Below are 21,859 nucleotides of genomic sequence, written 5' to 3' on the forward strand. Positions count from 1 at the left end.
TAGAAGATTATCAATAGGTACAAGTTGCAATCCGTGGTCCTATTTATCAAATATGCATGTATTTCAGATTAATAAACAAAAAAAGTTTTTGTCGCATATCGTAAGATTAATTTTACTTTTTTTCTATAAGCACAACTTTAATTCGAGAGGCATCGGAGTTTTATCATGCTATTGTATATCGATGGCTCGACTTTGTACATCGTACAATAAAAAAATTGTTTATACTTAGAAAAGTCTCCCTTTGCAAAATTAGGTTGTTTGTATCAATAGTAAATTTAGCGCTGACGCTCTCATCAAACTGTCTCGGAGAATGATTAATATTCTCTACAGCTTGTGTGAAAAGCGCTCTCCAAATGATGCATGAACAGATACTAAGACAAATATGTTAAACAATATTTCATTGGTGTCCTCGGGCATGACGTCACAAAAAGACAATATGGGAGATAGTTCATGAGACTTTTTAGGAGAGATATTTTGGTCGATTTTTTCTCTGGCATTTTGTGGGATTTTACACAACATTGTACTTAATCCATTGTTTAATTATTCAGTCGAGTTCGTGTGGATTTAAAACATAATGAAAAGGTCTGTGGATTTTTTGAAATGGATATCAACAATGACTTATGACCTTATTGTTGTAGAAAGTTACTTTTTCACTGTCTGAAGTTGACATAGTCAACATTTGGAAGTGAACCATGATGATTTTACAATGGCGTTTACCTATGGTGATGTGGTCATTCTTCCTGATATATGGAATGTGTTTTATTTTTGTATTTTCTACAAAAACCGAGTTCCGAATAGCATGGATGGCTCCGAAAAAAGAATATTATAACCTTAGTGCATACTCTAGTGTTGGGGCATTAAAAATCGCCCTTACTGCTATACGTACGAATCCCACAAACCGAATCCAGTCTCTCCACAACTCTACCATAAAGTAAGTAGATAGGATTTAAGATGTCTTCTTATTATCATACACGGAATAAAAAATAATGTTGGAATTAAAAGGTAGGGTATTTAGAAAAATGCTTTAGGGACTAATGAATAAGTTATATTTACCTACTTAATATAAAAAATTATATATATGATAAGTTTTCTGTTATTGTATAGTTGACGAAGCAGTGAGCATTAAATACCTATATTTTCTTGTAACTTCTCTTGGTCGATATATTTGAAATTCATTCTGAGGGTAAAGTGAAGAAAATTATCATAAATTGATAAAATTAGCTTACTTTAGCTTTTATTCTTCATACATTTTTTAGATTATTTTTTTTTTCTAAAATGAAACTGTCAAACAAAATAAGAGAGTGAAAGCATTAACACATTTCTCACGAAATGTCAACTTAATTTGCAATTCATATTATAATTTCATCTACCATTTCTGCAATAAATTTTCATTTCATCGAAAACCTTCCAAAACGCATGATAAAGGCAAAACAATGCAGATTAAGTAAAACATGACGACGTGTATATATGCTAAAAACCTTTATATGTTTTACGAGTTCTTTGATTCGTAGGCACTGTCACGCAGTGCAAAGTTTGTATCCCTCCTTATACATACATCAATTATAGCACATGTGGATGGTGGTAGGCAAGACCTGGAGCCCCCCCCCCCCCCCCATTCCTTCAACGTATATTTAATGCGATCATTTTTTGCACGTAAATAGCAAAAGGAATTTCATATTGTCCTCATCCTTAACATTTGTAAATTCAATGGGTTTTCAGCTAAAAAAAAAAGAACGCAACAAAATTAGCGTTACACATGTACCGAAAAACAAATATAGATATAAATACACATCACTTTTATATTCTTCTTTCGTTGTAGAAAGTAAATACAAGAAGAGATATTCGATTAGAAATGTCTTTTTTTTTAGTTCGCAAACAACCTTACACTTCTGTTTTGTACAATAGGCTCGCAGGTGACATGTTAATTAGTTGGACCATGTCATGTTCACGAAGGCATTAATCAGACTGCACGGTGGCCCGGGGCTATGGAAAACACACACCGTACACATCCATGCATCGTCAATTACGGCTTAATCAGCTGATTAGAGTCTAATTGAGTGGGGCAGATAAACCAAGCGATAAACATCACAATACCTAATACATACGCATAGCAACATCAAGATTAGGATAACTCCTTTAAATATATTAAAGCACATAGCTTTAGTATAGTGTTTCTATATTGCTACCAATAACCTGCCTTTGGGATTACTTGAAAATAAATAGATGTTTGCCTTCTCCCTGCTTAGTGTTTTTAACTAGCGGTCTATAAGTTAAGAACTAAATCTTTTTCAAGTTGCACGAAATAAAAAAAATGCTGATGTTGTTTTTAAAAAAATTGTCGAAAAAGTTTTTGTCAGTCGGTCAAGGAAGGACAAACAAATAATCTTGGTCTTGGGTGCTCTTGGTTCTATAGTAATATACTTTTATAGAGACCTTTATCGAAATTTCAATAAAAAGTCACAATGTTAAGTAAATGATAAGAAATTCTGTTTTAATTTATTTTTGATTTGTGTGTAATTAGCAAACAAAAAACGAATTATCTTGTTTGGATTTGATAAATTTGTTTTAGGTCATGACACATGTTATTCTGAATATTCTATAGATATCGCCGTTTTAATGATTAATTAATAATACTAGGGGGTAAATCATAAATATTCTGATGACAACATTCACGACATTGTTAGTAATACATGCGTACCATAGACTACAGTAAACTATGCACACATACTTTTGACTTTTGAACACTGATTGCGAACAAAGTTCGTTATCACCAAATGTTATCAAAGGAATAAAACGTTGATCATAAAAGTACTTCTATTTCATGAATCTTATCAAAAGAGACATGATTTAATCTGCGGATTTTCTAGTTTTCTTCTTTCTTTTTCAATTTATTGTTTACAATGCTCTTCAAGATTTTTCTTATGGATCGCTCTTTATATATTAACAATTCAAATATAACAAGCAAGATACGCAGCACATAGAGCGCCATTTCTTAGGTTGTATAAGATCATCGTTTAGATATCAATCGTTCATCTTATTTTTAAGTCAATTAAAAATGTTTTTAGCTTTTGTCACATTTAATTTTAGTAAAAATAAGTTATTTTCTATTCAGTAATTTTTATTTAAAAAGTGAGCTCAGGATGTCCTCTTTCAAATGTGGCTGATGATATTAAGATTCTAATTCTTTTACCTTAAGTACCTTACTTAAACAATTATTTATTTTTTAAATAAAAAATAATTTTTGACATTTAAGTTTAAATAATGACCATATCCAATAACCTAAGAGAAAGTAAGATGGCTATGAGAGAAATTCGTCTAATCTCAATGCATTGACCAGTATATGTTCCTAGTTTTTGTCTCTACTATACCACAAGAACTGAAAATAATAACTTTTGATTATGGGAATGATGGCAAAAACATCTTGCAGAACGTGAAAGTAAACATCCCGGAATTATTAATTGTATTTAAGATTTGGTTTGTTATGTAATTATTATTGTAAACATAAATATGTTGACAGTTTACTTGTATGGAAGACGTCGTTGGTCTCTTGTATAATGCATAGGTGTATTTTGATTATCAATCATCCAAACAAGACATGGGACACAAGTTTCTATAAAACCAGATAAAACCAGATTTTAACTGATGTTAAATTTATTCATTAAGATATTAACTGAAAGTACATTGTGCTAGTAAATAAATTCACAAAGCATTTCGTTAAGTTTAAATGAAATGCATATACATTGATATTCATTTTAAAATGTTTTTTGTTGTGGCAGGGAGGAATATCCAAACATTGCAATGTATAGTTGAATCAGTTCACAACAGTCACTTTTTATTGATCAAATTTAACGTTTTTAATACGTATTATTTTTCTCTATCAGAGTCCGATGGTACGATACAGACTGCAACGCAAAGAGTGCATTAGCCGCTGCCGTGGACGCTAAATCCAAGTTTGATCCGCACCTCTTTCTCGGTCCGCCATGTTCAGTCGGTAGGTACAAACTTCAGGCCTTTGATAAATCAGAAAACAGTACATCAAATTATACTTCCTTTTCTTTCAGATATAAATTAAATTTATCTTTGAATTGTGAAATTCTGTCGTTTACCACCAGAAATTTCGAAATCTGTGTACATACTTTACCAATTTGACACATATTCTTTTATTTTCTCACACAAATTGGTCATTGTCTGTCTAAACAATTTATTTAATGTTTCCATCTGTTTTTAATCACATTGATTTTTTGTATTTTGATTGAATTGTCTTTCTAATTATTTCAACACAACTTAAACACCACAGAGTATGCAAATGAATGTATGTCATGCATATATGGACATATTCATACAATGCAGCAAAAACAAAAAGTCTTGTATGCTAATGCCCACAGGCTTAACAGTCAAATAGCCCGAAGGAGTCACCTGTATGCATATTCAAATAATGGATGTTTATTATTGGTTCCACTACAATCTGATAAGCACTAAACGTAACATACTAATCTATATAATAGTCAAATTCATGTTTTCACCAGAAACTGTAATGAAAAGGTTGCCTATTATGTATTATTTGTCAGCAACATATAAATTCTGCGTACGTAGCGACAAATTGTCGGTGTTTTTTTTTCAATTGCTACCTAAGTTTATTGTTTTATTTCCGGTTATAAATTATTAATTCCTTGAGTTTAAGCTAAGGTGAATTTTGAATTTAAATGTGATCATGAAAGGCAACAATAGTAGTTTTTTTTAATGATACCAACTTCGTCTTTTGTTTACTTATTTGGATAAAAAAAAAGACAAATTCTAAATAATTAAACAATGAAATAAAGGTACATTTATCAAAACTCTCATAGCAAGAAATTTAAGCAGGAATAAGAGTAATTCCTATATATTTTTTTACACTTTCAAAAGTAAACTTGTGGATCATATGTCCTTGTTTGGTCTTCACAGATACTTCAAGATAAATAATACGCATTATATCAGATGTCATAGATTTGAAATTGATGATATAAAAGTTTTATTCGTTCCTTTTCAAACGCATTTTAGTTGTTATGTACCTGAATGTTATTTTATTGAATATGTATCAGCCAGATACTGATGCTAACAATTCACTCACATCGATGATTTCAGCAATAAATACGTTCTATGGGTAGTTTATGGATATATGAAGGGTACAAGCATTGCAGAAAAAAACCCAAAATAAACCGCGACAATATGATTCGCTTTTTTTCAGTATCATCAAAATCGGATCTCTTAAGAAGGACCGGTGGTCATGGCCATTTTTTTTTTTAGACTTTTAGACTGAAATGATTTACTTTAGAGAAAATCCTCATTATAAAAATACCGAAAATACCCATATTTAGATTTTTCTTTACTAAATAATCAATTGTAGGTAAACAAATCATATCTGAAAGTTTCTGGTAGACCTGATGGTTAATGTGTTGACCATCCAGCGTCCCTAAAGAATAGGGACATAGTACTCAGTAGATGGAAAAATAAAAATGTATCTATTCATTGAAATCAATCTAATTGCATGCATTTTTGTTAGTGCATGGTGTTGATGAATCAGGGCATTCCTTGCATATTTTACAGATGCAATAGAGACAACAAAGACATTTTAAAGATAGCATGAACTTCTCAATGATATGATAGTTTTTATGGTCCTTGAACCAAGCATCCTATAAAAACCTTTAAAGTATATTTAATCACTTAATATTTGAATAGGGCCAATACGTGTATATTTGGTCCATAATTTGCATATTATAAATAAATATAAGAATATGAAAGAACTTAAACAACCCCTGGTAGCTGTTTCGCTTGTAACGTGATACGTATGCTATTATAGAGAATAAATTTTACATTTTAAGAAAAGAAATGAAATTTACGCGATCAAATGTCTCAAAAAGTTCAATTTGGATGTAACATTTGCTGATTCGGGATCATATCTTAATAGATGCCCTTTGGTTTTCAACCAATTTAGATGTAGTTAGTCGACAAATCCAGTTTTTATCTCAATGCAATGCTATTTATTTCTATACGTTTATTACAAATAGTCAAATTTTTCCAAAAAAAATCCCCAATTCTTTTCATCGTAGGTCTAACTGTATCATACAGATATGCTTTGCATAAAAAGTTGAAAAATATACCGATACTTGTCCGAAAATGATGCAAATTTAGGTAAAATGTCCATGACATTTAGTGACATATCTGTTTTAGGGATGAAAGGAGTTGCTCTCCTGGCCTCGCATTGGAAAACCCCAGTGTTTGGGTGGGTGTCACAAGAAGAAGAATTTCAAGACAAGAAAATGTACTCAACTTTAGTGCGGTTTTTAGGACCATTGAATCGATTTCGTGAGTGTTATTTTTTACTCTTGAGATTATAAACCATGAGATTATATTATCAAAAGAAATGTTTCTGTATTTGGTCGTCCTTTTTATAGCAAATGTGATGTTCCATCTGCAGTCCCTCTTTAAATGGTCACAGTTTTCTGTGGTTTATGACAAGAGAGATCCATACAAGGCAGTGGCCGAGGCCTTATATGAGAAGAAATCTATCGAAAACATGGATTCATCGATGAATTGGTATAAAATTGTCAACTCTTTCAAGGTGTCCAACGACATGAGCGATGAACAAATAGAGGAAATCTTCCGTCAAATTAAAAAGTACTCGCGAAGTAAGTTATTTTGAAATTATTTTGAATTTTGTTTTCGAACGCATTTTTTTCAATTTTAGCTGTATGATACATAAATTTGATTTATTTGCTATTTGAAAAAATTTATTTGTGAGTGTTCCAATAAAGATGCAACCACATTCGTTAGAAACCAAAGTCTTAGCTAAATGTTATTTATCTTTGATGAATTCAATGATTACGTTGTTTTTAATTAATAGTTTGTTTGAAACCTAAGACACCAGTCTGATGATTGCTAGCAACTCGTTGATTGAATCTTTAATTGTGTATTGAATAATTCATGTTCTGTTCAGATTGGCTTTTTAGAATGGAGTAAATATTGCCAGTCGTGTAATGCTACCATGTAAACAAGCAGCATAAATTTTTCATAAAGTGATCTCTACCCTTAAGCATGTTTCTCTAAAAACTTAAAGCTAACGCTTGCTGACCTCAAACTAGCTCGCTCTTTTTTTTCTCGATTTCATATGAAGTTCACTATTAAAAGCAGAACTAGGAATGGAAATGGTCATGATAATTCTTTCACACCTTTTAATCACTTATAAGAACAGTGGATCTCCTAAATGTTGGTTTAAATTTTTATAAACGCCTTCAAATTACCTTCAATTTAGATATAAAGTGCATAAAATTTATTCACTTAAACTTAACTGTTTAAAAAAAAATCTCTTTAAATCTAAACAAATCAAAATTAAGTTATTCTTTGTTTAAAACATGATTAAATAATTCCATAATGATTTACTACAAAGTATATTTAGAAAGGAATGAGCAATAATTTCATAGGCCATTATTTTATATCTTATGCATAATTAACAAAGAATACCACAATATTCTCTGTATTATATGTAACTAATTTACCGGTTCTCCTCAGACTAAATGTACTTTACTTACATAATACCGAAAATACGCAATTAAATCAATTGACTTAGTAAAAGATAATAATGACCTTGCAAACTTTTCTGAATATTACTTTACAGCTTTATTTGCAATTATTACTATTAAAAAAGGTTCACTTAAAATGTGACTATTTGTTAGTGGGCTCGGGTATTATTTTTCCACACAGTGTGTTAATTTTACAGTTGTTGTTATGGCCCTACCTTGGTTGGATATGCGGAAATATATGCTGGTAGCCCATAGACTTGGAATGAGCAATGGAGAATATGCTTTTCTCTGTATTCATGGAGATGTAAGATTTTTACTTCTTATTTAGCCATCAAAATTCATTTCAAAACTATTACATTCAAATTTTGAAACATTTAAACAAGAATTAAGCGTAACGGCTTCTTTAATTTTAAAAATTTCGTAAAAGGTAAACATAAAATATGAGGAGTTATTTCTTCTGAATATAAGTGGCTTTTTATGAATTTATGTGTGGTTATGAAGTAACTCAATATTATACAGTATATAAAAACAAAATATCTATGATATAGGCAATATATTTTATTCATAATGAAAATACTACAAAATCTAAAACTGTATACATATTTTTAATTTGTTGTAGTTTTTAATAAAAAAAAACCCCAAAAAGTAAACTCGATTTATTTGAATGTATTTGATTTTTTTAAAATTATTTATACACAAGTACTAATCTATTCAATTATTCCACATTTTGAAAAAACTGTTAGAATTGTTTCATTGATCCAAATATACCCATAATCAATCTGTTTACTTATAATTAAATATAATGTCGTACGATAAACGTTGTTTTACTTCTTAACTGTTTATTATGTCAAACGCAACTTAATAAAAGTAGCTCTCTATGTGTACAATTGTGATTTCTTTATTTTCTATGAAGATGACTCACACATTTGTATGCAATAGTTTTTGCTGATTCTAATTATATTTCTTACGTAATAGAATATTATTCAAGTTTTTAAGAAATCGATGTTTATAGAACTGTAAGCACCTTCGAGTTCTTCATAATTTTTTTTGAATTTTAAGCGTTGAGTGCTATATGATTCAACCTTATCATTTCTAGCTTTACACATATGATAGGATGGAGACAGATGTGTTTTCCGATTTGGTATGGCGAAAAAATGATTCATATGATAGTATAGCAAAGGATGCATTCGAACCAGTTTTTCATGTAAGTCATTAATTAATGCTTTTATTTCAACGAAGGGGGCATATTTTGAAATAGATTAAGTTTGGCAGTTAAATGGTGGATGTAAAAATAGTATGCCGCATATTGTAGGTCATGATGAAACCCTTAGAGAAAACGTATTGGGATCTATTCAAAAATGTTGCATCAGATTTAACTTCCAGGACAGATCCAAACTGGAATTTACCAGAACCGCCAGAAGAATACATCCCCGTGAGTAAAACACGTATATGTAGATAAATTATTATTGATGGCAACCGATTGCAGAAATGCAATTCGGTTAATCCCAATTTGTTTGGTCGATTAACCGTTAATCATATCAAAAAACATAAATGTATAGTTTTTGTTATAATTTTTTTAACCAATTAACACTATTAACAGGCTAAAAAAAAACTATCAAAACCACATGACGCAAAAGGAACAATCTGTTGGTGGTTTTATAAGATTTATCTCAATTTTTTTTTATTGTTTTTACCTAAAAATAGATCTAAAACTGCCGACAAGCCAGCATGCAAATTTTCAAGAACTTTTCTATGACATACAACAGTTTCGTAGTCAATTTTCGTTTTACTTACATTCAAGATTAATATGTGATCTGCAAGGAAAAAACTTTGCATCTGACAAGATCTATATATCTCGTTAAACTGTGTGTCATGACATAGTCAAATTCATGCATTTGCTATATGATTTGATAACTGCATGTTGAATGAGAAAGATGTTAAATATAGTACATATTGAATATTAGATATAGATAATTGTAATGGTACTCAACATCACATCTTATTATCAATTGATAATTATTAATGATATGGAAGTGAAATGTCGATAAAAAGTAATTATAATTTACACCTACATGTACGAGTCACTCATCCCTAGGGCCATAATTGTAACCGGTTACCATCGTTACAACAAATTAACTGATTAGCAATTACTATCACTAATTTAAGATCTATACAATTTCCTTTTTTCAAATTCAAATTGCATATTGCCATTCGAATTCCAACGAGTCCCGACTAATTTCATATAATATTTTAGCCGGATGCCTATGCGCCGTACCTATATGATGCTACACTGGTTTGGGCAATTCTTGCAGATAAGATATTGAAAGAAAATAAAAATCCCCATGACGGAGAGTACATGTTCTTGAAAGCTACAACACTCACAGACGAAGGTAATCTATCGTAAAACTTAAGTGTTTGTATTTCCACGTTTTGGGAAGTTTTACAGAGTAAATCCAATGGGTAATATTTATATGTTTTACTTTGTGTCAAATATTTTTCGCTATCTCGATTATTTTATGGACCACAATAAGTGACACCTCCGTTGTTTCTTCAATGCAAATAAATCACCAATAAACAAGAAATAAGAAGTTTCCGAACTACCGGCAAGGATTAATTGTCTATTAGAATTGAATTGACCTTTTGGACAGGTATTGGTTTTAGTCTTTACAAAAGACTTATCGATTTCCGTTCCAGTTCTTTAAGGCCACACACACTAAATTGTCAGTTTGTTGTGCATAGCACTTATTATATGAAGGGATTAATAAAAGAAAAACATCGTCGTTGTCTGGACTGGAAGCATCGAGGACGCTTTTTAGTTCATTATCTATAGAGAAGTTTGGAAAGAAACTTTAAACGTTTAAATCGACTGTTTACAGACTCTACCACCTAGCGTAGTTTTTGTAACAAGCTTGAGCTATTGGCTTCTTCTGTGGTATGCTGTTTCATCTTTTTGTTTAGAAATGCTGGCATCGCACACTTAAACCCAAAGACTGAAATTGTTTCAACAGCATTGCAAAACCCACGATCAAGAATAGATATATCATTTTTATTTAGCATGTTATTTAACATGTATGCATCGCAAAAAATGGCCCCATAACACTTACGATATACCCATCGCTACTATTGACCATCATGGGTTTTATGAGTGGGCGACCTTTATGCATTGAAAAGCATCTCAATGTTGAGTTTAAGAACTACTTTTCTCTATATATATGTAGATGCCGTCCATTACAAGAACGCTTGTATCATCTACCCAGTCAGAAAAAAAGTTTTTCTGCAAAGACAGTTATGTGATTTTCGATTATTTCGGAAAGTGTATTATGAGGAAACCCTAGAAACGAACGTACAAAATCCTCGATAAAGGCTTTTTGCCGAATAATGTACTAGATCTATTTTGCAGTACTTCTCCCACAATTGTACAATTTCCCATAGTTGTTTTTGAATTGCAAACCCGGCAGTTTTTGCTCGGCATTTTATTTCTGCGTGGCACTTTTCTCGAGTAACACAGAGTGAATGATTCTTGTCGTCAAACAAAGCGTGCTTACACTAAGGTATATTTTCGGTTGATTACTTTTTACATAATTATGTACTTTTATACTTCATAACAAAAAAATCTTTACAGAGGAGGTTGATGGATTGACAGGAAAAGTGAATTTAGATAACCATGGAGACAGAAATCTAAACTTTCAAGTCCTGGACATGACTGAAAATGGCACATTTGAGAGCATACTGACTATCAAATATCAAAATAAAATGATGCAAGTCAAATTTGATGTAAGTACCGTTCCCTTCTCTCAATTTTCCAAAATTGTATTTGACGCACTTTAAATAGTCATTTTTGGATGAGAGGTAACAATATATTTAAAGCTTTAATTTTTTACCAGATCTTTTTAGCTTTCTACTTATGCAGCAATGACAATATTTTTTTTCAATGAAAAGAACAATAAAACTGAGGAAAATCTCAGTCGCTGGCCAAACGGTAAAGTGGGCATCAAATACGCTCCTCCAGACGAACCAATCTGTGGCTTCGATGGAAAGAAGTGCCCAGAACAAGACGAACAGCCAGGTAAGCATTACACTTCTGTTAGTATCGAAAACAAAAATCAGCTTCAGTTGTGTAAATGAATAGTTAGAACAGATTAAACATGAGGCGTATCCTACGTTTGCACTTATTGACGGAGTTGTGCGACAAAGTATTGATAAGTCATTAATAACAGGGGTGCCTATGGCATCTTCTCCACCAGTCAAGGGTTCACTGAAGCTGGAGATACCGGGAAATTTCGTCAGTAATACTGAAGTCGATAGTGATCCATCGTTAAGCAAACGTTTCGATCTGTTGTTTTGTCAAAAGATGGATAAATATCATAGCAGCATTCATTTTGTACATAAACCAGAGGGAATAGAAGTTTTGCATATAGATAGATAGAGAGATCGAGATAGATAGAGAGAGAATACAGAATAAAATGTCAGTCATTTAATAATTTTCATTATATGAAACCGAACACTGTGGTATTTTATATATATATATATATATATATATATATATATATATATGTATATATATATATATATATATATATATATATATATATATATATATATATATATGAAAACACAAAGATCGAGTAAAACATAAGCGCTTTCATTTTCTTCAGATGTTTTACAATACAGCATTGTAAAACATTTGAAGAAAATGAAAGCGCTTATGTTTTACTCGATCTTTGTGTTTTCATTTATTTAAGTTTTATGTATATTTCAACGAACACTTAGGTTTTTCTTGGATATATATATATATATATATATATATATATATATATATATATATATATATATATATATATATATATATATATATATGGCAAAATTAATATTACAATGTATTATTTTTTTCGATTTCTTTATTTAAACTTTGAGCCACAAGCTCATTTAAATTGTACACAACTTCGAAGTACATGTATGAACATTTGCGAGGAACGCAAAGGATTGATCAACTAATCAAATTTCATTGTGTTTATGGTTGTTTCTTTGTTTCAGACAGGACATTTATCTACGTCTTCTCTGCTGGTGGAGTTGTGTTTGTCATCGTTGTGGCTACCATTCTATATTGCATCCTAAAGTAAGGACTAATTGCATGTCATCTCAAACTCAATCTGCCTTAATAAAACACGTTTAATATGTTCTTTGGTGTCTTTTTGTACTTGTGGTGTTAACATTGCATGGATTATTTCTTGATCAATCGAAAGTGAAGCTACATTGAGAGGAAGAACTCAACTGACTTCACTTATTGGTCTCGTAGACTTCCAAGTAGTTGTTGTAACCTTAATATATATTGGAAAATTGGCTATTCCTCTTGTGCAATGTTTTGTTCAACGTAATTTTACTCACTTTTTTTGAATAATTGATTGCTTTAATTTGTGGTCGTCAAGGCTACTATTCTATATTGCATCCTAAAGTAAGGACTTTCCAAATTTTGTGCACGAAATTTCTCGAAATCTATTCGACCGATCTCAACCATTTTTTCACAGATGTTTGGGCGTGATCTAAACTTTATATATATTTCTTATTTTTTTCGTAGTCACTTCCGGTACCGAATTGTCGGCCATTTTGTAATTTTTTACGACCCATTTTGTGCAGCTATAAACTCGGAAACCATAAGAGATATGAATATGAAATTTTCCGGATAAATAGACTATATTTTGAAGTTGTGCAGCATGTAGTTGTTTTATGCCTGTTGCGCCATTTCTTGGAGCTCGCCTGGGCACGAAAACTGTGTACAAAATTTCATTCAAAATTTTCACAAGACATATATAACAAAAGTGGTAGAGAATTAAAAGTTCTTTCCAACGAAATCAAGAAAAAGGGGCTGGCTCCTTTATTTAGGGGCCAAGACACTCTTAAACTCTTTTACAAATAACTTAAAAACGATAAAGATTTTGTAATGCATTATAGAAGCAAAGTTGTTGATTGTACCAACATCTATTAGAAAAAAATATTGCCACGCCCATTTATTACGTAATAAGGCACTTCTAGGGACCAAAGTACTTAAACTTTGATGCAATATATCTAGAGAAGCAGAAATATTTTGTTAGACATCATAGAAGAGAAAATGTTTGAATTAATGATTTAAATTGATTCCATATATCAAAACACGAATTTTTGTCCCCATTAGGGATCTAGATGGCTGGCCCCTAAAATAGTCAATCATTTGTATCTCAAAAGTGATCAACAATTTTAGATGAGTGTAAGAACAATATATGTTAGTATTCTTAAGACCTTTTCAAAGAAATCAGGAAAAAGGGACTGGCCTCTTAAATTAGGGGCCAAGGCACTCTTAAACTCTATTACAAATAACTTAAAAACAAACGATAAAGATTTTGTTATGCATTATAGAAGCAAAGTTGTTAATTGTAGCAATATCTATCTGGAAAAGATGAATGTTTTGAACAAACAAGTTAGCTAAGTCATCAAACGGTTGTATGCAAGTATTGAAATACATAAGTTTATCGAAATTTTATATTTTCTTTTTACAAATATTTGGTACAAGATGTAATCTAATAATTCTTAGCATTTTGTCTGTGTTTTCTCAGAAAATTTTCTGTTGCTTAACTTATTTTATTTCATTTGAAGGCGATACAGAAGGATTAAAACATTAAAAAGTATGATCTGGCAAGTTCGGTTTGAGGAGATTGACTTTGTTACAGCGTTGCTTACCGGAAGTGTAAGGGTAAGACAACACAAAGTAGATTACGTTTTTACATTGATTATCAAACATGTAGAATCAAAACACGAGACAAAATTGTGATTTGTGCTGAATTTTTCGAATACATTAAAGGACTAGTGTTATTTTCCTTGAAAGGAAAAATTCGCCAGTTTTAATTTGTTCAATTTGCTCTCAGTTTTTACGGTCGAAAATAAGATAATCGATTTAAAACTTCCATGTACAACTTGTGTTGATGAGAGTTTCAAAATGATGCAAATCCTATAAATTAAGATAAAGCGAAAATAAACTAGCGGAAATACGTTTTCTGTCATTTAGATTACCATCTTTTTAAATTTCTAACAGTCAAGTTTTAAAAACCTTGCCAGAAGAAAAGGAAGCGGTAATAAAAGAAAATCTCGTCCAAGTAGAACGGAGAGCCCACTACGGAACGCCATTCAGACCTCGCCTGATCACTCCCCGGCATTCCTCAGTAAACCGGAACAGGGGGCCATGTTCGGCTCTGTGGCTTACATAAGAGGTAAGTGTACACGTATAATCATGTATCATGTATCAGAATTGTTCAACTTCATCGTGTTTCTTGAGTATAAATTTAAATTATATTTTGAGAAAACCTGTTTTAAGACTAAAAATATCTAGTCTGTGTTTCACTGTTGAAGGAAGCCTTGTGTCGGTAAAGCGCCTCACGAGGAGCAATATCAACTTAACCAACATGCCAAAGCAAGTATTGGAGGAACTTAACAGAGTGAGTTCATATCTCTAATTGTACAATTTTAAATTCATTAGGAAATGACTTATTTTATTAATTAACCGTCTAAATATTAAAAGTCAAATCAAAGGTTTGTATCGGAGTTATTTTTTATTTGATTGGGTCTGGGTTTTTTTTAGTGCTGAGTGGGATCAAATACGTTGTTTGAGAATTTAAGAAATTCATTTTCTTTTTATTGAACTTTGATATTTCTGTGTCAAATTTACACCTTAACAGCTCATGGAGATGAAGCACCAGAATTGTTGTGCTTTTGTTGGAGCCTGTATAGACCCTGGTCGAATCCTTCTGCTGTGGGAATACTGTCACAAAGGGAGTTTACAGGTAAAACTACTTTTTCATAATATTATTAAATAATTATATAGAAGTACATTTATTATAAATGAGTTATTCTGAATGGTTAACGTCGTCTTTTATATGCATGTATTGTTGATTTTTTTTTGTTACATCTAAAACATTATTTTACAGGATGTAATTTGGAATCAAAACATCAAACTAGACAGAATGTTCATGTTTGCGCTGTCTCAGGATATAGCAAAGGTAATCATGGGGGACAAACTCATTCTAATTCATGTCAATAAAATTATGTCAATAATTTTATAACATCACACAAAAAATGATCCATAAATTTAAGTTTATTTCCTCAGAATGTTTTTATTTTTTACTTAAGGGGTTAGATTTCGTTCACAAGAGCTCAATTCATTACCATGGAAACTTGAAGAGTTCTAACTGCGTTGTGGACAGCCGATGGACGTGCAAGTTGGCGGACTTTGGGGTTCCAAGCCTACGTCATTCTGACAAGTGTCATAAAGAGGATGAGAACCCAGACAGTAAGTATATTCTAAATGTACCTTCAAAATAGCCTTCCTCATCACCGTACTATTGGCATTCATGATTATAATACTTTTTGTTTTTAATATCAATTGCAAATGGGTTACATATTCTGAACTGTACTGCACGATCACAACAATAAAATAATAGAAAATACATTTTTTTAATTTTGTTACAGAACTGCAATGGACTGCGCCTGAACTGCTTCGATCGGAGAAGTCGATTGACAAGCAAAAGGTCGATATTTTTTCTCTTGGGATTATCCTTAAAGAGATCTTCACTCGATCAGGTCCCTACACAGAATACCCTTTCCTAAGAATACACGGTGAGAGAGTTATTTAATATTGTCGTAAGGTGGGTATTTTTTTTTTTTAATTTTTGGACCGATGGTGGAGGATAAGAAGAAACTGCTAACTATATATTTCGTGTGACAAAAGTATTTTTTTCTCTCGTCTCAGAAATAATAGACAAGGTTCGATACCCGGTGTGTGGAGCCCCAACATTCCGTCCAAAGCTTTCTGTGGAGGTCCAGCAAACACCAGAGTTACACGCCTTGATTGATGAATGCTGGAATGAAAGTGTGTTCGTTAGACCTTCTGCTGGGAGAATACTGAAAACTCTGGCTAGAATTAATCCTTCTAAGTAAGTGTTTATGACAATTGTACTTTTTGATTTTGTTTTGATACGGTCGTGTAGTTTAATGTTTACTGACAGCAGTTGATAATCATGTACAATGGCAGAGAGTCGATTAATATTGGTATTCTAGAGATGTTGTAAAATAGCTCCATAATTACAATTGTATGCAAATTTTTATTGTTATTTAAAAAAATGATATTACGTATAATAAGTTTTGCCGCAGAACAGTGACAAATAACAATGTAAACTGTTTTCTCACCATAAAAGAAATTCCAAATGTTACATATGGTATAATGTGATCCAGACATTCTATAACTTACAGTAATGTTTACTCTAAGAGCTTCAGTTGATCAACATATGCCGTAACATAAACAAAGTAAGTTCAAAACAATCAAAGTAAGGGGTTTTCCCCTGAACACGTCATACAGGCATATAGTTATTGATGTTGGTTGTTTTATGTTTTATGTTGGTCTGCTTCAGAATGACTATGATCGACAATATGATCGCTATTTTGGAGAAGCATGCCAATCATCTCGAGGAGTTGGTGGCGGAGAGGACCAGTGAACTAGACGCCGAGAAGAAAAAGACCGAGAACCTGCTGTACAGGATGCTGCCACAGTGAGTACACATGAAACATGAAGTGTTCCGAATGGACCCCTCTTAATTTTTTGCTATTAAGCAGGAGCTTGAATAAAACCCCAATTGGTTGTTATACAATTGTGTTACTTTAAAGGTCTGTTGCGGATGATTTAAAGAAAGGAAAGCCTATTGAAGCAGAACATTTTGACGAAACAACGATTTATTTCTCCGATATTGTCGGATTTACGACAATATGTGCCGGAAGTACACCAATACAGGTAAACACACTCGCAGGAAATTGTAAATATATGTTTCCTTTCAAATTTTGTGTTGAAGCATCATTCTTAAACAAATATTTCTACTTCTCAGGTGGTCAACTTCCTCAACAGTTTGTACACGCTCTTCGATGACATCATCACAAGATACGATGTTTACAAGGTAAACTTTTACAGTAAATTAGCTTTCTACTATACTTACTATATATTTCAAATTGAATTTAAAACGGGTGCAGACTATTTTTGATGGATTTGAAGTTAATGGGATTTGGACACGATTTGACTTTTAAATTTTCAAATTTTATTTTTCCATTTTCAATGTTTATACTGATAAATGTATAGCAGTTCGTAATGCTCTGTCAAAATTTGAAACTCAAATATCAAGTTATAAGCAAGATACAGAGTTTATAATTCTTTGTTATGTAAACAAAGCTTGAATATTGTCATTTTTTACGTATTCGTTGCATTGGTGTTTTCAATCAAATGTAACTTTCTTTTGTTGATAATAGTTTTAAGAAGATATTGAATAGTTGAAATGTTTTTTACATGCCATTTTCTCTAAGAAATGGTAATATTCTACATTTTTTGTAAACAGCAATAAGACTCGAGCTTTGTTTGAATAACTATCAATTCTAACATCTGTTTCTCGCTTGTAACTTGACTTTAACATTTAATATTTTGGTTAATCATTTAAAATATACCAATAAACCATTCTATACATAAAAAATAAAAATAAAATTTTTGATCTCAAATCGTGTCCAAGTCCCTTTAAAAAGAAATCAGAATTATTTCTATTAATCATCTTAAATCAAACTGAAATTTAACCATATTGCAGGTTGAAACAATAGGGGATGCATACATGTTGGTAAGTGGTTTGCCAAAACGGAACGGAAACCGAAACTCCAAAGAGATAGCAGATTGCGCAATGGATATCATGGCCTCGATAGGCACTTTCTGTATCCCACATCAGCCAAACGCAAAAGTGAAAATAAGAATAGGTAAAAAATAGTTTAAATAAAAAAATTGGGGGGGGGGGGGGGGGGTTATCGTATATTTTGTTCTTTCATATGGCTTTTAACAAAAACATTCTTACTTTCATGTTTTAGGAATCCACTCTGGTCCGGTTGTCGCAGGAGTTGTCGGCCTTGCTATGCCACGATATTGCCTCTTTGGTGATACTGTGAACACTGCCTCTCGCATGGAGTCAACTGGTTTACGTAAGAAAATTTATTTTAAGTTTATAAATTTGTTCTAAAGATAGAAAAACATGCCGAAATGTGCACTAGTGCGTGATTACCAAAGTGCTTTCTTACTTTTTTAGCTCTAAAGATCCACTTAAGTTCCATGACAAGAGACCAGCTGGAAACATTTGGTTGTTATCACCTATTATACAGAGGAGAAATCAACGTCAAAGGCAAAGGAATCATGAAAACATATTTTTTGAATGGCAGGGATGGTTTTACAAAAGAATTGCCAAGCATTACTGAAGAAGGGAAGTGTTTAAAATTTTCGCCATCTGCTACGAGTGATCTACACAATATGGGGGTAGCTACCTCACCCGGGACACCCAAAACAAGCGTAACTGCAATTGGCGAAGGACTAATTATAGAGAGAAAGGAAATGCCGTCTGTGAATGAAACACTCCAAGGTTTTTCTGGAGAAGACAGTAAGAAAAAATGTGCTTCTGATGTCATGTCTCTGAATTTAGGTGACGTCTTACCAGACTCCGTTATAAAAACTGTAGAAAGATTCCGAAAAACAGGATTGAACTGTTTTCCGCAGGATACAAATGAAAAAGGAATATCTCGAAGGCATAGTTACAATGATGCAGCAAAGAAAAATTGTTTCATCCCTGCGTCGCATGATGCTGTGCCAATTTATGAACATGGGTCTGATGATATTAGAAAGAAACTAAGCACAGGTAGTCAGGCGACAGATTCCGGGATAGGGAGCTTCCGGCGAACGGGTAGCAGCAGCAGCTCTTTGAATGACGTCATAACCTCGTCATTAAAGAACATAACTTGCTTGGATGAAATCAATGTCAATTGTTTAATGAACAGAAACGTGAAATCTTTCCCAGACATGATGAATTCGACCCCAAGAGAAAATGGTAAAGTCCACAAGCGGAAGTTCAGCACAGGGGATGTTATAGATAGCATTCAGAGTTACAGGAATGGATATAGTGATGGAAAGCTCAAAATAAGAAAACTAAGTGCTGAGAGTTTCTTTGAAGGATATTGCATAAGTAAAAAAACTCCAAAGCAGGAAGAAACTCGAGGAAGGAAATACAGCATAGAAAGTTTTATCCGGGGGTTATTGGGGAACAAAACAAAACTGAATAAATCACAATCAACGGTGAAAGAACCTTGCATGATAAAGAGCATAGAAAAACACACCAAAGACTCGCGTCCTGTGAACAGTTGCTCTTTAACAGAAAACTGTCATGAAAACCTGGCTTTCCAGGGCGACCAAAACGAATTACATAAACACGACGAAGCAACAGTGCAGGAAATTGTGAACGAACTACACGAAATGGCAACTGATCCAAACAATATGGCGCCTGGTGTCTTACCGGTGGATAAATTGCCAATTTCCCTTAGACACATCTTTCCTCGGCACAGAGTTCTAGCCAAGTCGGACTCGGGATACGGTACAACTGAGAACTTGAGCATCGCGAGCGCAACAACTTTTCTGTGATAAGTCAGCAGTTTAACAATATTGCCGACGCTTTTTTGTCTCGTCATATGTATGCATGCATGAACGATCATAAATTTTGTTTGTTTTGTACTTAACTGTGCCAAAATATCAAATTAAATCTTACAAATATGCACTGTGCATCTTTAAAGGTCATATAAAACGATAAAACTGTATTTTTAGTCATATACGGGAATCAGTTCATGGCATTGGTTTTTTTTTTAATTTTATGCAAAATATCAGGACCACAGTCGACCAAAATCACCCAGTGGGGAAAAGGAACATCGACTTACGCGGCTTACTTCCCTTGCGTTTAACGTCAGTAAGACCCAATTGCCTTATAAAGCTCTGTAGTGAATACAAATATCCATGTCATTTTGCAGTAGAATTAAAGAAAAATACTTTTTATATAAAAACTTACATAATTATACAATACTCAACCGCCGCTGTACATTTTCTTTCAAGAAATTTAATCGTTTGCGTTTATTTTTGGGAGTTGATTTTATTCAACTCTCCAATGCAGTTTCTCTGGCAAATCGAAAGCAAAACATTATTTGGACCTAAGCACAAATCATCTCTACTGACAAGACTTAGATCTTGAAAATAATAGATAAAAATTCGGTGTAGTGTTTGCTTAACTGTTGTTTTTCAAGGAAACATATTAATAGCATATAAATAGTCAGATTTTAAAAAGTGCGATATATTTGTAGTCGTACGTATTGATTTAATTCGGAAAAATAAAATTTTTTGATTGAAAACGCACTAAACGTTCAACATAAACTTACAATTCATCGTCGAAGTCAAAATATAATAAACTATATCTGTGTTGGTCTTTTACGCAACACAGGTAAGTTAAAAAAAATTCATAAAATACCGCAAAAATATGATTAATAAATTGTTTTGTGGTGACTTCAGCTTACATTACTACATTATATTTCAAACAAGTAAATTGTTGTATCATTATTTCTACTTTTAAACCTGCAATTTATGGCGATATAAACAGTTTGTTACTTTGGAACTTTTTTAACCTATTTCGTAATCTTTAGCATTCTTTGCTTCAGATGTTTTTACTTTACCTGACGCTAATTTTTTTTCAAACACCCTTTTCATCCCAAAAATTGAAATGCTGATCTTCGTGTACAGGCACATATGGCAACTCTTGGTCTACATGTGAATTTGACACACCTCAACCTATTTCTCTGGTAAGGGTCATTAAGAAAATGGCAAGTCAGTAGATAAACTCAGCAGTTAGACGTCTAAATGATAGACACTTTTGTTTGCAATATATTGCAGGGATAAGTTGTAAGGAAAGATACTTTTTTGTCTCTTCTTTTTCTAGACCAACAGTATTGCAGGTGGTGTTCTGTGTTGCACGGACTCTCTTTCAGACCAGAGCCGTGTTTTTAGGACACACTTAGCTTGTCTTAGTTTATTCTCCAAATGTGATAATTATTTTCTTCCTAAAATAACAGCTTTTCGATGTCATGTATTTGCAAATTCAAGCAAACTATTTATAGCGGTGAAAGACCGCCTCAATCTAGAATCATTGTGTCAAATAATTTTGCATATTTAAAGTTGGTCGCTGATTTGTTTGGAAATAGGGGTACGTCCATTATAAATGCAACCGTTTTAGAGTAACTTGTTCTATGTTTCCTTCTTGAATGCAAATGTTTCTTTTAAATCCTAATATAGTTTTGAGTTCGATGCATTATTTTTTTTAAGCACGACAGATAGAGAGACATCGGATTATTAGCCCGCTTTTGTAAATGAATAGCATGTACTTTATACATCTTACATCATTTTT

The 21,859-nt window shown here is 32.4% G+C and overlaps 1 protein-coding gene across 1 annotated transcript; it reads left to right on the plus strand.

Annotated features, from left to right (window-relative positions):
- Nucleotides 1-420: 420 nt before the first annotated feature.
- LOC117683284 (atrial natriuretic peptide receptor 2) lies at nt 421-21,689 on the plus strand. The gene is made up of 25 exons (XM_034452424.2): nt 421-931; nt 3,882-3,991; nt 6,208-6,342; nt 6,432-6,665; nt 7,754-7,860; nt 8,653-8,760; nt 8,869-8,988; nt 9,811-9,946; nt 11,179-11,330; nt 11,496-11,622; nt 12,591-12,672; nt 14,184-14,280; nt 14,620-14,794; nt 14,934-15,019; nt 15,260-15,364; nt 15,509-15,580; nt 15,711-15,870; nt 16,050-16,196; nt 16,330-16,513; nt 16,988-17,125; nt 17,241-17,364; nt 17,456-17,524; nt 18,197-18,359; nt 18,468-18,578; nt 18,683-21,689. Exons 1-25 carry the CDS (start codon nt 693-695, stop codon nt 20,056-20,058), a joined length of 4,557 nt encoding a protein of 1,518 aa, XP_034308315.2. The 5' UTR covers nt 421-692; the 3' UTR covers nt 20,059-21,689.
- Nucleotides 21,690-21,859: the final 170 nt, after the last annotated feature.

Source organism: Magallana gigas, chromosome 5 (assembly GCF_963853765.1).
Source record: "Magallana gigas chromosome 5, xbMagGiga1.1, whole genome shotgun sequence".
Lineage (NCBI taxonomy): Eukaryota > Metazoa > Mollusca > Bivalvia > Ostreida > Ostreidae > Magallana > Magallana gigas.